Source organism: Dromiciops gliroides, chromosome 2 (genome assembly GCF_019393635.1).
Source record: "Dromiciops gliroides isolate mDroGli1 chromosome 2, mDroGli1.pri, whole genome shotgun sequence".
In the NCBI taxonomy this organism is placed as follows: Eukaryota; Metazoa; Chordata; class Mammalia; order Microbiotheria; family Microbiotheriidae; genus Dromiciops; species Dromiciops gliroides.
Genome location: NC_057862.1, coordinates 511,948,372 through 511,965,722, shown reverse-complemented (window position 1 = coordinate 511,965,722; position 17,351 = coordinate 511,948,372). Strand labels below are relative to the sequence as shown.

The 17,351-nt window shown below is 33.7% G+C and overlaps 1 protein-coding gene across 1 annotated transcript in view; it reads left to right on the top strand.

Moving 5' to 3' along the window:
• CSMD1 (CUB and Sushi multiple domains 1) overlaps positions 1 to 14,646 on the top strand; it is a 2,580,735-nt gene extending 2,566,089 nt beyond the window's left edge. Inside the window, 2 exon segments of the mRNA XM_043985743.1 lie at positions 9,031 to 9,163; positions 11,778 to 14,646. Coding sequence (XP_043841678.1) covers positions 9,031 to 9,163; positions 11,778 to 11,937 — 293 coding nt within the window. The 3' untranslated portion in view covers positions 11,938 to 14,646.
• The last annotated feature ends 2,705 nt before the right edge of the window (positions 14,647 to 17,351 follow it).

Here is a 17,351-nt window from a genome sequence, read left to right as displayed (position 1 = left end):
ATTATTTAAAGTATTAGAGAAATAGTCCTGGTACTATAGAGAGAGGCCAAGACTAGAGATAGAGATTTTGGAATCATTTGAAGAGGGATAGTGATTAAAGCAATAAACTGAATGGGATTTCAGGAGAAAGATAAGAAAGAAAAGAAAAGAGGGAGGGATACATAATCTTGGGGAATATCTACCTGAAAGAGTTTGAAAGTGGACCAAGAACCAATGAAGACAAAGAATGAATCATAAGAAAGGTCAGATAACCAGGAATGTTTCATGTCTTTAAAGCCAAGGTATTCAGCAGGAGGGTGTGGTAAACAAAGTCAGAAGTGGGATACAAGTAGAGAAGGGTGAGGACTTTAAAAAGATTTTTATGATTAGGAGGTTATTGGTGCCCTTTAAGAGAATAATTTCTGTAGAGGCTAAGGGACAGAAGACAGTTTGCAAAAGATTAATAAGAGTAGCTGGCAGTAGAAACATAGAAATTTTTTTCAAGAATCATGGAAGTGAAGAGGAAAATACAGACAGGATAGGAATTTGATGGAACAATTTTGTGTTTTTAGAGACTCTAGTAAAATGATCAAAGGTAGTTTGTAAAGTATACAATGTAATATTCAAATGAATGTAATTCTTCATGAACTAATTTAAAACAATTTTTTCCCCTAAATACTAGGGAATCTATTGATGATGATATTGTCATTTCCACATAAGCATATTTATCAAATCATCCTTTCATGTATTCATTCATCTGATAAAAGTTTAAGTGCTGGTTATATATTATACACCAGAAGTATCAAACTCAAGACCTTGCAGCCTGCATAAGTCAAAAATGGGGAATCAGATTAAAATATAATTAGAATTAATAAAATAAATAAAAATATGAGATAATGTTAATTTGTGGTTTTCTCAGTCAGTATGTGGCCTGTAGGGATCTATTTCTGTTTCGGTTTAACACAACTGCTATATACTGTGTACGTGACTAACCAAGTAATGATAAGCTCAAAAACGTCCATTTATTTCAAGGGAAGATTTAATTTTGATTCAACATTTCAACATTATTGAATGCCAGGAATTTGTTAGATACTTGACATGGATACAAAAATGAATGAAACAAGGTTATCATTGAAATTGGCAGTGAATTATGAAATCCTCAAACTCTAGTGTTTCTGCAAATTATATTGCTTACTGATTATATGCATATTAATATTCATACTTCATATTCATTATTTTCAAAATATTTTACATATATTATCTCATTTAAATGAGTATTATTATATGAAAATGATATCAGTTACTAACAAAAATAACTGGTATTGAGACTTCAAGATTTACAAAGTACTTTCTTTACAAATTACTTATATTCATAATGGAAATAATTATCCTCAAAGGCAGAAATCACTTCATTTTTGTCCTTATACCTCCATTGTCTATAACTAATTATTATAAAACTGGATACTGCTAGAATAACTTAAAATTAGATCAGATTACTTTGTAGTCATCTTATGGAAATCAGTAACCTTGCATATTTTATTCCCTTTGTTGACTTAGAGTTTAATCTAGGAATTCATCTCAAAAATATACCCCATTCTAAATATTATTTTTAAAAAAAATTTAAATGTATTCTATTAAATATTTTCCAATTACATGTAAAAATGTAATAATCATGGAAAAATATTTTAATTCTAAATACTGTAGCCTCTTCCTCCCCCTCTGCCTTTTGAGAAGCAATTTGACATAGATTATAATGTCAAGTAAAGCAAAGCATATTTCTATATTAGCCATATTGCAAATAAAAAAACAGACAGAAATAAAACAAGAAAAAGAAAGAAAATGTAATAAGTCATGCTTCAATATGCATTCAGAGTTCATCAGTTCTCTCTCTCGAGGTGGATAGCATTTTTCATCTTTGGTCCTTTGCATTTGTATTGGATCCTTCTCTTGATCAGAGTAGTCAAGTCTTTCACAATTGATAATCCTTAAAATGTTGTTGTTATATACAATGTTCTCCTGGTTCTTCTCACTTCACTTTGCATGAGTTCATATAAATCTTTTCAAGTTTTTTTTAAAACCCATCCTGCTTGTCAATTTTTTTGGGGGGGGGGAGGAGCAGGGCAATGAGGGTTAAGTGACTTGCCCAGGGTCACACAGCTAGGGTTGTCATTTCTTGTAGCACAATAGTATCGTATCATAATCTTAGGCCATGACTTCTTCAACCATTCCCCACTGATTTCCAATTCTTTGCTACCACAAAAAGCTTCTATAAATATTTTTGTTTAAATTGTTCCTTTTCCCTTTTCTTTTAAGAATTATTTAATAATATTGCTATTTTATTAGAATAAGAAACAATAGCATAAGGCAAATAAAACTAGAGCTCTCATTGCAATAGAAGGAGCCATTTTTGATTAGGCTACATGGAACATTCATCTATTCAATTAACTAGTATGTTTTTGAGACAAATCCCTCTATGGGCAAATCTTATAGATTGGTTACACGATCCTTCACCCTTAATCACAACAATGATTTTGGCTCTTGATATATGCAAATTATAAAGTTATGTTTTGTCACAAACATTCATTATATGAAATAATCACTATAAATATGCAACACTGACAGAAAAATCTTATTTATGCATAGGTCTCGTCATGTCTCTATATCTTCATTGTTTCAATAAGTTCCTAAAGGCTTAACAAATAAATCCCAGTCTCTTTAGTTAGACATTCAAAACTCTTTACAAATTGGTACTTAAATACAGGGGCAATCTTATCTTATACTATTCTCTTTTACATGTACAAAAATTCAGCTAACTGGACTTTTCACATTTATTATATCCTTAAGTACTTTACTGCCATGGTGCCTTTGCTGACCCTATATTCCATATTTCAAGTGTCTTATAACTCCATCTTCAACTTCAAAAACTTTAATTATCATTCAAAACCCTTGCTCTTTCAGGAAAACTTCAAGGGTATTTTAATTGTCAATTAGCTTACCTCCTAGGACCTTGAAATCTACTGAGTCTCTCTCATACTCTTTGAAAGAAAGCTATTTTTAATCCACAAAATGCTAGAGAAATGTGAATAATTGCTATTATTATTAACTATTATAGTGAAGGCCAGTATTGAATTAATCTGTATTATGATTATTATATATCTATTGTACTAATTACACCCATTTTTCTTTGGTCATTGTGCTTATTTTTTGTCAAATGTAAACATCAATTTTGATTTGATTTGATTTGAAAATACAGCCTTAAAAGCTCTTTCCAATCATATTGTCTCCCATAATATATTTCTCTCTGTCTTGTCTTTGGCATTTCTGTAATCTTTAACACTATTAAGAAGTCTCTCCTCAGTCTGTCAATAAGCATTTATTAAGCTCCCACTATGTTCTTGGCTCTGTGCTAGGCACTGGAAATACAAAGAATGATTAGAACAAAAATAAAAACAAGTCCTTGCTCAGGAAGCTCATATTCTAATCAGGGAGACAACATGCAAACAATAATGTACAAACAAACAGACTATCTTCCAGGTAAATTGGAAATAATCAACAGAGGCAAGGCACATTAAGGGCAATCCAGAAAACCTTCTTAAAGAAAGTTGGGTTTTACCTAGGACACGAAGCAAGCCAGGAAAATCAGGAAGTTGAAATGAGGAGGGAGAGAATTTCAGGCAAGAGAGAGAGTCAGTGAAAATGAACAGGGAGGAGATGAAGTGTTTTGTGAGAGAAACAGAAAGGAGAGTAGTTTCACTGGATTGCAGAGTACATGGGAGTGAGTATGGTGGAGGAATTCAGGTTATGAACGGCATGAGGTCAAACAGAGGATTTTCTATTTAATTCTAGAAATGACAGGCACTGGGATTTACAGAATAGGGGAATGACACTGTCAGATCTGCACTTAAGTAAATGTATGTGAGAATCAGCAGCATAGAGATAATAACTGAACCTATAAATGCTAAGATCAACAAGGGAGAAGACTTAAGGAATCACACTTCAAATGAAATAAATGTTAGATTTGTTCTGTTCAGTTTAGGGGAAGAACTATTAGCAATTAGTCAGTCAATAGTCATTTATTAAGTACTTGCTATGTACCAGGCACCGTAGGAAGCGCTGGAGATATAAAGAAAAGCAAAAACAAACAAACAACAACAGCTCAGTCTCTTCTCAAGAGACTCAGCCCAATGGCAGTAAGAGGTTGATTCCCTTTTGCTAATGAGCCTCCAGCACAGACTAGCAGAGTATTTGGGTAAGTTTTAGAGGGAATTCTTGGGCAGGTGCAATTTGGACTGTATAAATAGCCCCTAACACTTCCAGTTCTAAGCTTCTATGGTCTTTGATTCTTCTCCCTCAGCCTTCTTGTCAAGTCAAATGTTATCCATTCTGTCTCTAGAATATCTTTTAAATTCTTTTATTTCCCCACTGCCTACTCTGTCATCACCTTTTTAATGTGATAAATTTTATCTTCTGATAATCATTAGTATATGAAAGTTAAAACAGAAAAAAGCTACTCAAAGTTTTGAAATTATAATGAAATATGTTCTTCACAGGATCTAAATAGATGGTGAAGTATACCAGATGTTCCTATTTTTCAGTGACACTGTATTGATTGAATTAATTCCCAGAAAATTATCGTACTTCCTAAATGAGATAAATGGCCATTCAAAACAAAGTTAATCTAACAAAACATACAGGAATAATCAAGTGAATAAATTATAGCCTAGATTATACCATAATGTTAGATACAACCCACTGAGTTACTCTCTGATAAGCACAATCCAGATCACAAAATAGGCAACCCAGATATATAATGAACAGGGTCAAGAATTGGATAGAAAAAAAATGGACTAGACTCTTTTTAAGAAACCATGCAGGGGGCGGCTAGGTGGCACAGTGGATAAAGCACCGGCCCTGGATTCAGGAGTACCTGGGTTCAAATCCAGCTTCAGACACTTGACACTTACTAGCTGTGTGACCCTGGGCAAGTCACTTAACCCCCATTGCCCCGCAAAAAAAAAAAAAAAGAAAAGAAAAAGAAAAGAAAGAAACCATGCAGCACTTTAAATGATCCCAATCAATTTTTCTTATAAATACATAGATTTTAAATTCCAATAGTCTCTCAATTTTGCCAAAAGGTTATGACTTATGGAACAATATCTCCAATAACAAGAATTTTAATCATTGTTTAGTCATTGTGTTTGATGCTGGCTTCAGCCTCCAAAGAAATCATATTATTGGTGACCCAAAAGCAAGAGATTAATGCATGATGGGAATTAGTTGATTATAGCATATTACCAATGATGACTTAAACAAAACTGAAGCAAAAGACATCATCAAAAATTTATTATTAAAAATCAGATGATGAGGTCATATGACAGGAATAACAACCTAAGTATGTTACTGGCCTCCACAGAATGTTTAAAAACAAAACCCTAGAGGAAATTCCATCTTCCCTGCAACCCAGTGTTAGTAGATATCCTTTGAGAGATTTATAGAAGAGGATATGGTCAAGAATTACACATATTGAGGGGCAGCTAGGTGGTGCAGTGGATAGAGCACCGGCCCTGGAGTCAGGAGGACCTGAGTTCAAATCTGGCCTCAGACACTTAACACTTACTAGCTGTGTGACCCTGGGAAAGTCACTTAACCCCAATTGCCTAAAAAACAAAACAAACAAAAAACCAAAGAATCACACAGATTGAAAAAATAATGTTATGTTTTGTTTTCTGATGTTTTCTTCACAAAAAGGTACATTCTTTGGGCATATGAAGTTCTTTCACTCCCTTTTGAGGAACTATGGTACTCATGAAATTAATAGATTTGTACTACTGGAACTTCTCAATTGACAGATTGAAGCCAGTTTTTCCTAATCTAAGACTTTAATTAATCTTTCCTCATGCTCTTCCTGTTTCCAAAGACTGTGAAGTTATCTAAGTAATTCAGTTGTTCCACATAGTTCTCACTACCTTTACCATAAGTTATGGAAATGTGGCCAGGGCTCCTGAGATTCCTTAGAGCATATGATCAAGCAATTAGAATATTGCAGGGGACGATCAAATTGATCTTATTTTCCTTTGCTACCCAGATAGGGGAAATCTACATTGCATAAAGTAAATCCACATTGTATATGTATAAGTATACATACACACATATGTGAGTAAATATATAATATATGTATATATGGTTTTTTATAATCAAGAGTATCTTGAACTTAAGACAAGGCAAACTGTTCTACTATAATTCTCTTGTTCAACGTCTATTAGTTTACAAACATATAGAGCCTTTCTGTCACCTCTATAATTAAGTAACATTGACTGCTGAACTTGATGACATTATTGACTAACAGTTCTTTTCAGTGATATCTCAGGTTTTCCATATCAAAGAGGGATAACTTCTGAGATCATGTTCAAAAGGGCAGGGAGTTCTTGAATTGAATCTGTGAGCTTTTTCTCTGTGATTGTGCACTACTCACATGTGTCATTCTATGTGCCCACTCTACATACTGGTGGTATATGTGGAAAAGTGTACCTTAGGTACTTGTCTCTATAGGGGACTTCCTATTGAAAAGAGGCCATGGGAAAAAAAAAAGAGGTCAGGGATCTAACAAAATATCAAAGTCTTACATACTTGTGAATGTTTTATATCCCTTCTCAGCTTATAGATTCTAAATGTTATATCTTAATTATTGCTGTATTTGCCTCAGCATCAAGCAGATTACTATATATACAATAAGAAATGACTGTCTAATGGGCAATGAATGAATGAATCATATTTATTTTATGTATGAACAATAAATACCAATGCAAATGTTTTCATATGGCCAAATGCATTTTAAAACACATATTTTAGGGTGAAATTAACTTGTCTCTGATATTATATATAATACCTTTTAATTTTTAACTATATATATCTTAAATATGGAGAAAATGGGCAGTTTTAATCAAGTATATATGACTGGACTCTGTGTATATGTATATGATGTATATTTAGTATATGTATATGCATATGCATATACAAAGTTGTATACTTAAGTAAAGCAAGCATACTGTTTACCCTTTATATTAAAAATGTCTAATATGCATACAGTGCCTATATATGCCTACAAGTATGTAAATATAGCCTCACCTAGGTAAGTCAACACAAATCCAAAAAGAGAAATTTAAGAATTATTAAGAGAATATTAAGAAAATTATTAAAAATAAAATCTAGACTATGATTGCCAAAACTGTTATTAAAATGCTGACTTGAACATTCTACTGCACTGACAGATTACCAAATTTCCTTCAATATTATAGTGATTTGTTAAGTAATTATAATGCTAGGCATTGTGATTTTTAAAAGAAAATAAAGAAGTGAAAGTATATACATTTGGTACATAAACATAAACTTGTCTATTGAATAGATCTCTAAACTTTACAAGTGAGTTTTGGTGATGAGGGTGAGAATGTTTTGTTTTTCTTTGAAACTTAGTTGTAAAAAGAGACTGTAGCAAATCACTGTTTTGCCTATTTATATTTTAAAGACAAGCAAAATGAGCCTTTAAAGGTTAAATGATTTATTCTTTATGGTTATATGTCTAGTGATAACAAAAGAACCCCAGTCCCATAAAAGGACCAGAAATGAAATAGAGTCTGATCACAGATCACAAAGTATTTTTAGCATTAGTAATTATCAAAGGCAGAACCTGGACTTAGGTCCTCTGACTTTGGGTTTAGTACTCTTTTCATTATACTGCCTTGCCACTCTATTATGTATAAGTAATTGTGAGTATAAGTTTTTGTAGAGGTAGCATTTCCAAACCACTAAATTTCAAAAATGATCTGCTTTTATTTTAATTGACTCTGTGACCTAATTTCATCTCCTTCTTCACATTAGTTGCATCAGCTAAATCATGATCCTTTACTATATTTTTGCTTTCTGCCAAGTAGAAATTGATTTCATATGGGGCAGCCTCCTACAAGATGGTATGATTCATTCAAATGAGGTTGATTTCTAGTTTGATTATAATGGCTTCACAGAAGAAATCCACTTAATTTATGTTAAACAGTTAAACAGTTCCTTTTGATGTCAACTGAAGTAATTTCATAATAAACATGTTATTTTAAGTATATTATTAGAAACTAGTCAGAAACTTCAAAAATATTTTACACTCTTCAATGATTTCATATTTGGGCAATATTCATATTCTGAGATGCTTATCCACTGATCTTTATTGTATATTTTAGTAATTTTCATGAAAGTAGCCAGAATGTAGTGAAAAGAGTATCCCAAGAGAAATAAAGAGAACTCAGATTCAACCTCAGCTCTCTTACTATATTTATTACCAAAAACAAGTCATTCGGTTTCTCTGGTCTTCTTCAGTTGTCCTCATATATTCAATTTAGGACTTAGAATAATATTTAACTTCTTTTTCAGCTCTAAATGCTCTTATTCTTTATGTTAATTATTCAATCAAGGATTTATTGAGAGCCTATTATATGTTAGATTCTGTGTTAGACACTAGGGAAACAAATCCCTGTTCTCAAGGAGTTTCTCTTACAACAGAGTGGACACCAAATATAAATACCAATTTATAAGAATAAGTAGAATACAAGTGAATACAATGTAATAAAGGCTGTTTAGGAGGGAGGGCACTGGAAATTGGAGATAACAGGAAAGATGTCATAAAGAAAGTAGGTGCTTGAACTGAATCTTAAAGAGAGAAACTCAATGACCAAACTGAGAAGGAGCTGCATTCCAAGCCTGGAGGAATGACCATGTAGTCATTAATATATATGAATATTATATATATGTCACACACATACATATATAAATTTTATATGTATATGTATATAAAGTCATCTGTAAAGAACAGAGAAAAACTCTGTTTAAGTGGCTCTCAGAGTAGGTAAAGGGAAATATTATACAGGGAATATGGGAAAATAAGTTAAGGCCAGATATAGAGGATTTTTAGAACTTTACCAAATAAGTTGATCATTAAAAATTTTAATTTCTTAACTAATTTTTTCCACAATTGCATATTAAAGATTTTTTTTCCTTTTTCTTTTTCAGGTCCTTTAAGTATAGATCCAGATTCTTCAAATAATTATTATGGCACAAATAGCAGTTCTGTTGCAGCTGCCATTCTAGTTCCATTCTTTGCGCTCATTTTATCAGGTTTTGCATTTTACCTCTACAAACACAGGTATTGTATAAACAAACTGTCATGGTCAAATCTTTGAGAATGTAATTGAGTCAGCTTTCTAACTATACTATACTATATAATCATATAATTATAATACTTAGGAATATTCTCTTCTTATACTAAAATAACATAAGTGGTTCTCCAACCCACAAAGCCAGTTGACCAACCCCAAACAATATACATTTAAGAGAAGAAAGCCAGTAGACCATAAAAGAGAAATTCCTGAATCTTTGTGGTAAGATTGAATATGACGAAAGATTTTTTTAAAGTAACTAGGCATTTCTTACAAGAAAAGACTAATGAGTTCTCTCTCACTGGTATTATTCAAGCAGGAACTAAATGCCCAGATGTTGAGGCTATTGTGGAAGGGGATTTCATACTTGAAGTGGCATGTCATATCAGATGGCCTTTTAATCTAACATTCTTTCATTTTGTGAAATATGTTTCTAGATTATTTGTTTGTTTTAATATAGATACTAATATAGCAGCATAACATTATAGTCTGACACAATGAATAGAGAAGTGGCCGCAAAGCCAGGAAGACCTGGGTTCACAGTTTCCCTCTTAAAAATATTGGCTTGGTGATGCTAGGAAAGGCACTTAATTTCGTAGTGCCCCAGGCAACTCTCTAAGACAGGGTTGTTTTTGTTTTGTTTTGTTTTTAGAACATCTTGTAAGTATGATGGACTCCTTTGGCAGTTTGGTGAAGCCTATGAACCGCTTATCAGAATAATGTTTTCAGATGCTTACAATAAAATGCATGATATGAAAGAAATCAAATATATTGAAATAAAAATATCAAAATATTTAAAGTTAAAAATAATAAGCCAAGTTAATGGACCTACCTTAAGAACCCCTGATGTAGTATGAAAAGCTGAATAATATAGTTCCATTTTACCAGAGAAATGGAAATGTTCAGGAGAAAGAATTTCTATCCATGACTTCTTGAGGCTTGTTTTTCTACCCTTAGAAGCCAGAGGAGAAAATGAAGCTAAATATTTAGTATTTTGAGTTGAACATTCAATGCCAAATTTGTCTATAATAAATATAACCCTAGACCTTTGATTTTTATGATTCCCTTATTTTGTCCTCAATAATTGATATCTCTAAGTGTGAGGAATGAGAGCACAGTCTATAAAGGCAATAACAAAGACATTAGTTTGAAAAGGGAAATTAAACTCAATACTTCAAGAAGCTTTAAACCCATGATGAAAACAAAAAAAGATTTAACAAAAGGAATAAATAAGGTTGTAGTGCATGAATCTATTAATACAATTTCTGAATAATCTAGAAAGGAAGACTAAAATAATAAGCCAAGTTAATGGACCTTAACTAAAAAAGGGAAAAGAAAGAATAAAAGTGGGAATTAAATAGATTAAGTAAATGGAATAAAAATAAATAATTTAAGTAAAAGTTCCAAACTAGGGAATTTCAGTTTTAATTTCAAATACAGGGGCAAACTAAGTGCTGCAGTAGATAAAGCACCAGCTCCGGATTCAGGAGGACCTGAGTTCAAATCTGACCTCAGACACTTGACCCTTACTAGCTATGTGACCCTGGGCAAGTCACTTAAACCTCATTGCCCTGCAAAAAAAAAAAAAATCAAATACAGTAACTATTAAGACCTGAATAAAATATAAATATATACATATAAGTCATCTGAGTGGCTAAAATTCTACATGTGTTGTCTAAAACATCTAATGTGTGGTCACCTTAGATTAGAAGCTTTAGCACCAGTCTTTGGGCATTAAGCATTTATTAAAGCATACTAGGTATTCACATGGAGTTCAGAAAGTTAAGAAAAAGCCTATCTAGCCTAGAATTCTAGCCTGGTCCCATTCTTCCTCAAGTACTCTTCCATGAGCCTGTTTCAATCACAAACTCTCCTCAAACTGAGTGTGAAAGCTTTTTATGGTTCTGGAGCAGAGGCAGTCCTTACACACTGCTTCAAGTTGATTGGTTACCATCATCCAAATCCATTGGTTCACTGGACTTGAAGGTGGTCTCAAATTAAATTCAAAGTCTTTAGCTTCTGAGAACAGTAGCTCTTTAAGGGCCAGACAGGTGTGGTTACAATCTAATTAACTTAAAGTAGGCTAATCAGCAGTCAATCACTCTCACGTAATTCAATCAGTTTAGATTAATCTCCAAGTGAGATTTTGAGTATCTGCCAAATCCCATTATTTGCTCACAGCCAAATAAACAAAATTACATTGGGGTACTCAATAATTTTTAAGAGAAACCCAAAACTTTGAGAATGATTAGATTAAATGTTCTACAAGATCATTTCTAATTCTAAACCTGTGATTCCATTATCCTATCATATTCCTATTGTAACTAACCTAAGGTATGCTATGGCCTATCTACTGATACAACATTTTATGAAATGCTTATCCTGATTTTAACATATACTAATATTATGGCAAGTAAAATGTTTGTCTTGGGGGCAGCTAGGAGTCCCTGAGTTCAAATCCAGCCTCAGACACTTGACACTTACTAGCTGTGTGACCTTGGGCAAGTCACTTAATACTCATTGCCCTGAAAAAAAAAAAGTTTGTCTTAAGACTCAAGTTTTCAACTATTAATTCCTATTCTCACTCCTCTTCCTTTACAGAACAAGACCAAAAGTACAGTATAATGGCTATGCTGGACATGAAAACAGTAATGGACAAGCTTCATTTGAAAATCCTATGTATGATACAAACTTAAAACCCACAGAGGCAAAAGCTGTGAGGTTTGACACAACTCTGAACACAGTTTGTACAGTGGTATAGCCTTCAGTGCCCCCAAAATGACTGATTCATAGCCATACCTCTGATGGACAAGCAGTAATTCCTTTGGTGCCATATACCACTCTCCCTTCTACTCTTGGCTTCGCTGCGGTAATCTTGAACATCTCCTGGCATATACATGCAGCTGAAATTCCTAGTGAAATGGGTCAGAGTCTTCTGGGGATCAAATCAAAGACACCATCTTCATTCTTGAAAGTGGATTAAAAGTGCTTGGCTGCATCTGCTTGAAATCAAGGCACACTTAAGGAAGACTGCCAAGTCATGCCAATTTGTCATACTTAATGCCTCAGACTTTCATATTCGTATGTGACTGGGATGCCTTTCAATGCAATCTTTCGGGCACTTGGATATATCCTTTGGGTGCCATAACAAAATAAGAGCACCACTGTATGTTTTTGTTGGTTATGTTTTGTTTTAATCCCCATGAACAGAAATGTTCTGAAGAAAAAAAAAAAGCTTTCCTAAAAGAGAAGAAAACTTTCTGGTAGATGCACACACCTACAAAGGTTTTTTGGTGACATCACTGAGATGCTCTTGCAGTTGGACAAACTCACAGTATGTCTCCAATGTTCATACATAGGGCAGTCTGCAAATTTCCCAGTCAGCTGTTGTATTGAAGAATTTTTGATGCACAATTTTTTGCACTAGTGTGTTCTGAATGACTAAAATTCTGATACAAACTATGTATACAGGGTTTCTACACACTGTCCATTGTATATAAGCATTATCTCACATTGTCAAGCTCAGCATTCCATGGTCAGTTTTTTGTTGACCTGTTAGAAAATATTCCCCAGATTTGGCACAGATTTGAAAACAAATGTGATACCGATTAGATTTTTGGGTTTACTTTTATTCAATTTTTTTTTTTTGCTCCACTTATATAGATAAAACCATTGGGCATGTGAAGAAAGGGAGAAAAAAAGTCCACCTTCACTTCCAGAATTTTTTTTTTCCTTTTGATTGTACCATTGTCAATCACTTATTGTCAGTATCATCCTATTTAACAGCAGGGGGGTTGGCAGCAATTGCTGCCTGCCGTGTAAAAATGTGAATAGTAATTTATTTTAGATAGCTCACAAAATCTGTGAGTTTCAGCTCACAATACAGTCTTCCCTTTTACATTACGGCCATTCTTCCTTTTGACGGGGCATCATTTTTTGATATTGCATGAAAGACAATATAGTCTGCTAGCACACAGAACCCAGTGGGAATTGTCAGTATCAAAATAATATTTTTTTTTTGGTGGAAAAAAAAGCAACACTGCTGACCTTGGTTCACATAATTTTCTTTATTAACCACATCTCTGCTTCATGCTTTGTAATCCCCCAGTTAAAAAGATAATATAATAATTTTAAAAATCACAGGAATCCATGTAGCTGAATTATGAATTAAAGAATACTTATGAAATTCAAAGGGGACAGAACCACAACATGAAGGAAGGGGAAAAATTTTTTGGATGTGTGTATGGGTCTGAAGTTCAAAATGACTGTTCATTAGCATTGAGTTCTATATTTTGATAAAATGATTACAAACTTTTAAGTTTTGTGTTCTTAAGTTCTTAACATTTAAATTTTACACGCTGAAAATTCCTTTCCCTGAATTCCTAATTGGTAGTAAAGGAAATGGGAAATATTGTTTCTAAAGGTCTTCTCTTTGACAAGGGGTTTATATTCAATTCAATTCAATGAAGGTTTCTTAAATACACACTTTGTACAATGCATACTAGACCATTATCCAGCTATTTATTTAAGATTTTTTAAAGTATCAGTCCATTAAAAGTATAGCTTCAAGGTATGAAAATAAGGTTTGGAAAAAAAATGTCAAGGTTTCAAAAAAGATAGACCTTTTGCATTGACACTTTCAGTCACGTGCTTTCAGTCATAGGGCATCCAAGTGTTTGCTCTTTATTGAAAGGGCATACATTTTTAAGTGGATATCTTCCAATTTTCTTTTGCATTTCAGTTTTGCTGGTGAAAAGTGTTATGAATACAGTGTATTCTCTGAACAAATGTCCAACTTGATAGCACTTCTGGAGTTTGCGTCCTCTCTCAGTGTCTCTCAATAGAATGGACAACACCAGTAGACATAGTATTGAGTGTCTGACCCATAGAATATCATCAGAACCTTTGTGGATTTTCTGTACAAGTGAGAACAGGGTTACCACACACATCCACACACTCATACACACACACACACACACACACACACACACACAAACACATTCACACACTATGTATATACATATATATAAAATGTATATATCTAAGCTTGAGTCATTCAAACCAGGTGCAAAATGCTGACTTCAGAGCCTGAATGGATGCTTTCTGCTCCCACACTCCTGACTTGCTGGTCGATGAAATAAGGAATCCTGAGATGGCAATAGATAGATAAAAGAAATTATGTATCAGGTGACAGAAAGTGTGAATGTATGTGAGTGCGTGCGTGTGCATGTGTGTGTGTACAACTCAGATTTCCCTTTAGTTATAAATTCTGAATGTTTTAAAAAGTTTAATTTTTACTTTCTAATTCTCTTGTGAGAATTTCACCTACAGTTTTTTTTTTTCTGTAGGCTGTATGTTCAGTTCCCTACCCAGTCTTCTGAGAGATTTTTGAGGGATGCTGCTCCAAAAGTCAGGAAATGTGCTTGCTGAGGTATCTAGAGAAGATTTCCCTAAAGTTGACCAGACTCCATTGGGGGGGAGGGGGAGGGGGGCGGGAAACAACATGCTAAAACAGGTTATGTGCTTCAAAGCTGTTTAAAGCTGCTGCTTGTTCCACACATCTTGCCTTTCTCCAGGCTAGCTGCAATAATTTTTTTTTTCTTCTGTAAAATATTTTGTAAACAGACTACAACACAAAGCTATTATAAAAGGGGAAAAAAGAACGCTGGCATTACGATCAAGTCAACCCCATCTTCATTCCCAGTAATCCATCTTGTCATTTCACTACATGCTGCTGACATGAAGTAGGTGCAAAAGAACTTTTTGTACAGAGATATATTTTTTATGAAGAATTTGTAAAATTATTAAATATGCTGTAATTTTTTGATTAATGTAGGTAAATTGTTAAAAAAATAAATGTTTTTACAATAAAAATGTAATTTCCCAATAATGTAAAATGTACCATCTCTAGCTGATTTTCAGTTCCAATCCTATTACAACATGTATTAATATTCAAGTGGCCTGTTAAAATGAACAATATCTTTTTTGGCAAAAAATAATAAAAATAAAAAATATATATATAAAGAGAGTGTAATATAGCCTGTGCAATGCCACCTATCTTGAAAGCAAAATCAAAGTTCTAATTAAATATTTAATTTTAGATTTCCATCTTTTGGGTGATTTTTTTTTGTTTTTAAATTATTTTCTTGCCTCACATGATAGAGGAAGTGTGCATGTGTGTGTGTGTGTGTGTGTGTCTGTGCGTGTGTGTGTGAAAAGAAGAAAATTCATTTGGTCTATCAACTAATTGAAGTGACTAGATTTCTTAACAAAGACTGAAAATTTTGATAAAGTATCAGACTTTTAAGTGTAGAGTTTGAAAGTACTGACATCTGAGTGAAAATAATCCCTGTCAAAGTGAGAAAAATGAGTATTGGGAAAATATTGAACATTGTGCCTAACTATTGTTTTAATACTTTTAAAATAAGAGCGGTTATGATATATACCTAATGTATTTGGAGGTTTTCTCACAAAGGAATCAATTATTATTATGACAAATTCTAGGTTGCTTTGCTGCAAAGTGACTGTCTCTCAAAAAAAAAGGCATCTAGAATTAGGTTTGTCTTTTGGGGTTTTTTTTTTGCTAAAGTTTCTGTGAACCATCTGCGAATTTCTAAAATGCTGAAAAGTGCTATGCCCCACATAAAAATGTAAACATATTTAACCAATCATTACAAATATCACATTTTAAGAGGGCTTCCCTGAAATGATTAATTCATATTGCCTTTAAAATTCAGAGCCAGCTGTCCCCTATTCATATCGGTGCTGAGAGGGAAAAGAACACTTTACACGTCCTCAGTGGCCCATTGAGCTCAATGTCTAGCAGTTAAATGGAATGATATACTAATTTTCCTGAGAGTCAAGTTATCACAAAAATGAAAGAAAAATAGGCAATAATACAAATAGTTCCACTGTGATTTCTAAGTAAAAAATGGTTTTCCCTCCTCCAATTTAAGGATTTAGCTCCTTCCACCTTTGCATACCTTCTTTTCAAATGGATATCAAACTGCCCTAAAGAACTAGAATTCCAGAAGATACATAATTTATCTCATTTACTACTTGGGACTTAGCTGGATGAGGAATTGATCCTTGAGCTTTGCTGCAAGTCATACTGAAATATTAGCAGATCACTCACACATACACACAAAACTCAAACGTTTCATAGCATAAATGCAAATACATATGCAGAACATATATACAATATATAACTACTTATACATATATACACACATATAGGCATATACACACTTATACATATGTACAAATATACACACAGACATATAGGCTCACATATTTAGAAATAGAGTCTTACACATCATCTATTCATGTCCAATCTCTATTTACAGAGTAGGAAACTGAAGCCCAAAGAGATTAGTAAATAAATAAACATATAAGAAGTATCTGTTATAGGGGCAGCTAGGTGGCTCAGTGGACAAAGCACCGGCCCTGGAGTCAGGAGTACCTGAGTTCAAATCCGGCCTCAGACACTTAACACTTACTAGCTGTGTGACCCTGGGCAAGTCACAACCCCAATTGCCTCACTAAAAATAAATTAAAAAAAAAAAAAAAGAAGAAGTATCTGTTATGTTCCAGGCACTGTGCTAAGTAGTGGATGTGCAAGGAAAGAAAAATAATTCCTGCTCTCAAGGAGCTCCCAGTCTAATGGGGAAGACAACAAGAAAACACCTGTGTACAAAGAGGCTATATACAGGATAAATTGGATATAATTAACAGAGGGAAGGCATTAGAATTAAGGGGGATCAGAAAAGGCTTGCTGTAGAAGGTGGGGCTTTGATCTGGGACTTAAAAGAAACCAGCGAAGGCAGGAGGCAGAGATGAGAAGGGAGAATATTCCCAGCACGAAGAACAGTCAGGAAAAATGTCCAGTGTAGGAAGGCAGAATATCTTGGACAAAGAACAGAAAGGAGGGCAGTGTTACTAGATTGCAGAGTACATGGGGGAATATAAAGTATAAGAAGCTAGGAAAGGTAGAGAGGGACAAGACTATGAAGAGCTTCTAGTGCCCAACAGATGATTTTATATTTGATCATGAAGGTCATAGGGAGCCACTGATTTTATTGACTGGGGAGATACTGTGCTTTAAAGCTGTGCTTTAGGAAGATCACTTTGACAGTTGAGTCAAATAGGCTACAGTGCAATAGTCTAGGTATGAGT